General features: G+C 44.6%; 1 protein-coding gene across 2 annotated transcripts in view; it reads left to right on the top strand.

Annotated features, from left to right (window-relative positions):
* Positions 1-1002: 1002 nt before the first annotated feature.
* Positions 1003-7187, top strand: part of ETS1 (ETS proto-oncogene 1, transcription factor) — a 112039-nt gene continuing 105854 nt past the window's right edge. For both annotated transcript variants that reach the window (XM_073903964.1, XM_073903963.1), the window contains exon 1: positions 1003-1086. In XM_073903964.1, the coding sequence (XP_073760065.1) occupies positions 1018-1086 (69 nt within the window). In that variant the 5' untranslated portion in view covers positions 1003-1017. The remainder of the gene's footprint in view (positions 1087-7187) is intronic.

Here is a 7187-nt window from a genome sequence, read left to right as displayed (position 1 = left end):
TAAATCTTCTAAATGACTCGAGAAAGACTTTTTTTTTTTCAGTATATAATATTGAGTTTATTAAAGTGTGTGAACTAATGCACTTTTGGAAGCATTTAGATTAACAGAGATGTTTGATACATAAATGATTTTCCTGATGACTGACAGCCAGCTGGAAAATCCCTTCAGCCAGAACATTCCTCAAGCGTTCTTGACAGTCAGATTTTTGGTGTAGATAACAGCTCTGGACAAGAATTACTTCATAGTGTTTCTCCTTTTGTTCCAGATGAATAATGTTCAGTTCCTTTTTCAGGGCTTCTCTCTGTTTATCTGTGTCTCAGCGTCCTGGTTGATGTGTCTCTTCAGTGGGGCTTTTCCATCCTTCTTCCCCCCAGACCTTTCTTTATTTACTCTTTTATCAAATTTATGCCACACCTGGGTGCTGAGTGCACCTGCTTTGTGTCAGGCCTGGTTGGGGTGGAGGGTGATAGATGGATGGGGATGTTACTGAAAATGACACGTAAGACCTGGTCCTTGTCCAGAAACCCTACAAAAGGGTCTTTTTGCAGATGCTTTTCCTGCTTCTTGACTTTAGCTCACAGAGGCTGTGCACTATCCCTGCAACTTTGCAGCCAAGGGCCTGCCCTTTCTCTGTGTGCCCGGGATCCATCATTTCATCTCTCTGAATTCTCGTTTCCTTCTCTGTAGCATAAAGAGGTGAACTCAAGGGGCGCCTTGGTGGCTCAGCCGGCTAGGTGTCTGACTCTTGATTTCAGCTCAGGTCATGATCTCAGGGTTGTGAGATTGAGTCCCATGTCAGGCTTCGCGAGGAGTCTGCTTAAGATTCTCCCTCTCTCCCTCTCCTACCCCTCCTCCCCTCTTAAAAAGAAATATTAAAAAAAAAAGAAGAGGTGAGCTCTATGGTTCCTAGGAGACACCCAGTTCTAAGATTCGAACCCGCTGTGGCTTCTAGTGCACACACTGGTGCATCCAGTGGCTCAGTGAAGGCTTTCTCCCACGCAGGTGCTGAGAGTGAGGATGAGCTACTTTGTGGATTCTGCAGCCAGTGGCCCCGCCCCTTATTCAGCTGCACGTCCTGCAATGGCGGTAAGTGGGGCCCCCTCCCTGCTCTCCCCTTGCCCACCCTGCCTCTCTTGGCTTCCCCTTGCTTCCGGCATCCTGACCTCTGTTGGACAGAGAAGCCCAGACCTGACTCCAGATTTGGAATCAGCCTTGAATCTTTTGGAGGAGCTAAATTGTGAGATCATCTATCTTTTTATCAGTACATAAAGTAAAAATCCAAGACTGATGGATTTGCTGAGAAAGGTTTTTTTAGTGTGTTGGAGTTTCAGAGAAAATGACTCAAACTTGATTAATGGTTAAAGCCAGGTGATTTTTCACTGCTCAGTTCACTTGGTGAAGATTTTTCACATATTGATATACCTTAGGCTTATCTTAACATAGTTAAATTTATTTTGGGCCTCATACGTAAAAGCTAAGCAACACAAGCCTTCTAATCACAGAATTTAAAACTGGGAAATATAACAGAAAGTTTACAGGAAAATGTTATAAATCCCAGAATAAGAGAGGTAAAAGGAACTTTAAAATCAGGACTAGATAAAGTTTCTTGCCCTTAGGGAAGAAGACCCTCACCCAAGCTATGTGTTGATCAGTAGAAATGTTTAGATGCATTTCTTATAAATTGATTGTGTGAGCGATCCCATGATGCTATCATCGATCAATGGCAATGTGGAATGAACTTTAATATTAGCTGATGTATTATTAACTATTCATTCTAAATTCTGTATGTTTTCATATGAAGAAAGCCAACATAAACATTGAACTTTTTTCACTTACTCTGGAAATGGACAGATAAGTTTAATGTTAAGTCTTCCCAGTACATTTATGGGTCTAAATAGACACCAAGACATCAGAGCTCTTTTCTGACTCTGGTCTTGGACTGTCCTGCCTGATGTTCTGCAGAATTTTTCACGCTGGTATCCTTGAATTAACCATGCCTGCTCACTGAAATTGTATTTTGAAAGATTTGATGTATTTGCAATTTTCTGTAGCTTTGAAAAAATAATTGCTCAGAAGCTATTCTACATTCAAGGAGTGATTATCACTACTCTCTTTACTGGCTATTCTGAAACACCTGCTTTTTTCTGTTTTAAATGACTGTTGTTTTCATACAACCCCCATTCACTTTTCTAAAAAAGTTAGAATCAGGAAAAAGTTTAGAGTACAATTAACACCAGAATATGTTTAGAAACACACACACACACACACACACACACACACACACACACACACACACACACAAGTCCAGACCAGCAGTCACTCAGTTTTGCTTAACAGAAATCGCCCAGAGACTTGCACTTGCAGGTCAGAGAAGGGGCTAGAAAAGTTGCCAGGGAAAGGCTCCTCCTGCTTCTCACACAGAGGTTATCATCTGAGGTCAGCACAAATTGCATTAATTTTTTCTTAAAAATGATATTATAGAGATCTGCTAAAACAAATAAAGGGTATTGGGATTTCAGGGCAAAAGATGTCATTGGCTTAGAAGAATAGATTTAAAAGCCAGCCTATGTTAATTCTCTTTACCAGTATGGTAATCAAAGTAAACAAGATTAATAACTTCTCCAAAAAAGCAATGCCATGCAAATTTGTGTGCATTGTATTTTATACACCGCAATACATGGTATTACAAGTATTCAAACTATAGGTATAATATTAAATAATCCTTGGCAGGGTATCTGGAAAATGCATGAAATTAGAAAACCATACCAAGCTCTGGGTACATATTTTCAGTGAACGACCCCACCCCCAGCTGAAGACACTGGCTAGTTTTAATGCATTTTAAATGGTTTCCACTGGTTGCAAAATAAAGAACTCATTTACCCCCAGCCCCAATAGCCATATCTGAAAAGCATTATCAACGTATGGGATCCTTTTTGCTGTGAATTTCAGAGTCTCTTGGGTAAAAGTGGAAGTTTGCATAAGAACTGGTAACTATTGTTCCAGCACTTTCACTCCTAACTTCTCTCTGGGCCTCAGTTTCTCCATCACTGGGACTAGTTAGGCAACTTTTCAGAACCATAATGCAAGCAGGCAAGTCCTATAACTTCTTTACCTACACAATCTCCCTAATACGGATGAATGCATGAATAAACAAACAAATAAATAAAATGCATCTGTATGAGCTCAGGTTCAATCAACCAGCCCCTGCAGAGAACCTCCAACCTTAGCCTGCACAGTAAGAAACAGTCAAAGAATCTATAAACTGCAGACCCTAACCTTGGGACACTGGCATTAGCAAAACTAACAGATCTCACACCCTCGATCCCAATCTAAGATTTTGGGAAGGAGTGAGCACAGCTTCATTAACTTTCCCAGACAAGAAAGTCAAAGCTGCAGATACCAGTGTCTTCTCAGTTTCTGTTGGAGCCTCTCTATCTAGTCAACCCACGGTACTTAATCTGATAATCCGCATCCTCCTGCCTGGTGCCCTGGGCTCCAATTTGGTTAGGCCGGGCAAGGAAGAAAAGAAACTCTGTCTCGGGTGTGGGAAGTTGAGGGTGGAAGGAAAACTAATGCAGTGGGTTTTTAATTGGGCTGACTGTGCCCCCAGGGGGATATTTGGTGATATTTTTAATTGTTAGAAGTTGGCAGCGGCATCCCCTGGCATTTAGAGGGTAGAGGCCAGGGAGGTAGCTAGCCATCCCACAATACACAGTACAGTCCCCCCCACAACAAAGGATTATTCGGCCCCACATGTTAGTACTGTTGAGGTGGAGAAGCCCTGGTGGCAGTAGCCCCAAGATCAGGTTTGAAGGCAGGATGGTGCTCTGTGTACAGATTGGTCTAAGCAGGTCTTTGCTGCATGTAAATTACTGCTTCAGAGAGGGAAATCTTAAAAAAAGAAAAACAAGTGAGAATATATTCGTGTTATGAGGGGTTCTGCTTAGGATGCTGCTTTAATTGTTCAATCTAAAGTTTGGTTCAATGTAAAGCAGGATATGAATATTTTCTAGTCCCCAAAGATGACTAATTTTCCAATTCCTCATTCATAAATTAGAGGTAGCATCAGCGTGACTTGATCATTTGCAGTACCAGACGAAGGCTTGAAATCATCCCAGCAACAGTTACAGACTTCATGCCACATTATCCGCCTCAGGGTCAGCTTGTCAAAATCAGAATGCATGCTTTCCTCCTTGTAAGGTCAGTCCTTCGGGAGCCGATGGTCATGAATGAAGTGATGTCATAGCCGGGAGGTCAAGCAACAACGCTTTGGGGAGTTGTCTGGCCATTGTGTGGGAGGGGGTGACGTTTTCAGGTACGAATATGGGTTGTGTGTCAGGGACCCTTTTATCCAACGGGAGGAAGTGCTCCTTCCTGTTATGCTACCTCAGCAAGCCCATGGTGAGCCCTGGAAGTCCCCAGCGGTGCTGGTCCCTTCGTCTCTTCATGCATCACCCTCTCCTCCATGCCACCGAGGCTGCGGAGCTGGGGGAGGGAGGGAGTGGGAGGGATGGGTCACTCCCGGTTTTGACCAAACATGTCCCAGTCCTTGGCCCACCTTGAAAGCAAGGAGGATGTGTGGAGGAGGTCCCCCCGGGATTAATGACCCCTGGGCCATGCAAACTTTAGGAAGCACCTTGAACTGTTCAGAGGAAAGGACTAGTGCTGCCCACTCACCTCCTCTCAGAGCGAGGCCTCCAGGGATAGAGTAATAGGCCAGTGCAAGAGAGACTGTCCTCAGTGCCAGGTCATGTGGAAGACACCGAGGACAGAGAGGTTGGTCCCAAATGCCAAAATTTCCTAGGATAAGGCTTTGGGTTTAAGGAACATCCCATGTCCTCTGAGATGGGGTAATTGCATGAAAAACTTGACATTCTTCCACTTTCTGGATCGAATGTTCTTCTCTTATAAATATGGTCACTATTATTTCCTGAATGAAAAGAAGTGTTTCAGAAACTGTCCAACAAAAGCCCCCTTTTTTTTTTGACTTGTGACTTTATTATATGAATGGTATGAATGTGATCATACTTACTAGACACTTAATTGCTATAATTGTGTAGAATAACATGCTATGAAGCCAGGGCTATTTCAGACGTGGGATCACTGAATAGTTTGGGTGATGCACATATGCCGGAGTGCACATCGGATGTCAGCTTTCGGGGGGCCGAGGAAGGCTGCCAGCCACTGGCTGGTTTTGGGCGTTGGCCTTTGTCCTTCCTGTCCTTTTCCAGTGGAACTCGTGGGGCTGGCAGGCCTTCCGGATCTCCAGTGTGGTGCCTGCAAAAGGGAGTAGCATGGCCACTGGGCTTCGCTAAGCTCATTGCAAAAAATGGGCTCCAAACCATGCCCTCAGGCACAGCTTGCCAACACAGAGACCTTTGAGATTGGATCTTGCCAATCACTTCATGGTTTGAGCAAATCCTCTTTTGTACATGTTCTTTCTTCCTTCTGTCATTGATTGATGGATCGATTGTTTTCTTGGATACATAACTCTAGTTCTACCTTCTGACCCTTTGGTGAGACAGGAGGGGGACCCACGTTGTTCTTGCCTCTTTCACATGAGACAGGGGACAGCCTGCAGTCCTGGACCAGGCAGCTGTGGAATGCAGCCCATCCAATTATGATGGAAAGCATTTTGGAGTCAGAGAGATGTGGGTTAAATTCTGGCCTCTTACTCCTTTAACATGTGACCTTGGACAAATGACTTAACCTCTCTGACCTTCAGTGCCCTCATCTGTGTAAGAGGCAGAGTATAATTTTGCACGCAAGACCATCATGATGGTTCAGTGAGAAAATACTTGTCGAGCGCCTCCCACAGCTATGACCTTAGCTAATTCTCTCTCCCTTATGTTCACTGTCTCTTCTCTGCTCTTCTCCAGACTCTTTGGTTGCGGTGCATGGAAACATGGAGGGAGGAGTGGAAATGATTCCACTTCTTGTCCATCCGAGGGTGTTGCCAGGGCAAGATGGGGGCTCCTGGGGTGAAGATGGAGACATTCTTATTGAGCAACCTCCTTGCTTCACCACTACCCTGCACCAGAAACAGCTCCCTCGCCACCAGATCAAAGTTCCCTTGTCATGGGCTGGTGGTTTACAACCCCATTGTGTAAACAGACCTGGTTCTCTTATCTTGAGTAATTGCAGTTTAATTGGGCCTCCTTGGGAAGCAATTCCCTGCTTACCCAGGGCTGTTCGCACACTTCACCTCCAGCCCGCATGTCTCAGGATTGCAGCCTTGCAGTGGTCGCCGGGGAGTCTGCGCTGTCCCTGGTCCTCTGGGGAAGGGCTCGCGCTTGTCGCTGTAAAGCCTGGCACAGAATGCCCTTTCCTTTTCTGTGTGGATCCTGGAGAACAATGGATAAAGCATTTGGGATTAGAGAAGTAGAAACACACAAAAGAAATGTGGAATATAAGTGAACACTGGAAAATGTGTTTTTGTTGTTGTTCTTTTTCTCCTTGTTGCTTGGGATGGCGATGGCTTTACCCCTGGAGAAATTGCTGGAGCACAATGCTTAGGGAAATTATTTACAGCTGTAACTCTTAGTGCTGGTCAGAAACATTGAAGGAAAGAGTAATCACGTATATTTTTCCAGCATCTTAAAAAGAGGGGCTTTTCTAAAATACTGGGTTCAGTGAGCACCAGCTAGCGAATTTCAGAGCCAGGACACAACCTACAGGCCATCTCCTGATATCTGGAATTTAAGGTCCTCAGAGATTAAATAAGTTGCCTGACTTTACAGAGCCGGCGGGAAGTGGTGTCTGACCCAGATCTCCTGACTCCCGGCTAAGGACACTCCTTACTACTGAATTTATCTTCATCATTTTTTAGATATGTGGTAATGTAAAAGAACTTACAATAGACTTTCATTCACACATCTAGCTGTCTTACTTATGAGGAAGGGGTCTTTCCGGATTTAGGAAAAAGCCCAAACTACATTTTGTAGAGCACTCAGCAAATTGGAACTACTGTTGGGTCTTGTAGCCTGGGTGAGTTTTTCCACCCATGACCCCTGGGCCTGGACCGAGGCCCTCAGTCATCTGGCACCTCTAATCTCTGCTCTACAGGGTGCCCGAAGCTGTCGCCTCTGGAGTCCCTGGGAGGCTGCAGGCTTCATGCTAAGGGAGGGGATAGAAGCCAACAAAGAACATGTGTCTCCCTGCGATCTCTCAGCAGGAAAGTGTCAAGG

Source organism: Callorhinus ursinus, unplaced genomic scaffold (assembly GCF_003265705.2).
Source record: "Callorhinus ursinus isolate GAN/ISIS: 27379988/994484 unplaced genomic scaffold, GSC_fseal_2.0 scaffold19, whole genome shotgun sequence".
NCBI lineage: Eukaryota > Metazoa > Chordata > Mammalia > Carnivora > Otariidae > Callorhinus > Callorhinus ursinus.
Note: the sequence above shows the minus strand (reverse complement) of the source record. Positions and strands in the feature narration are given on the sequence as shown.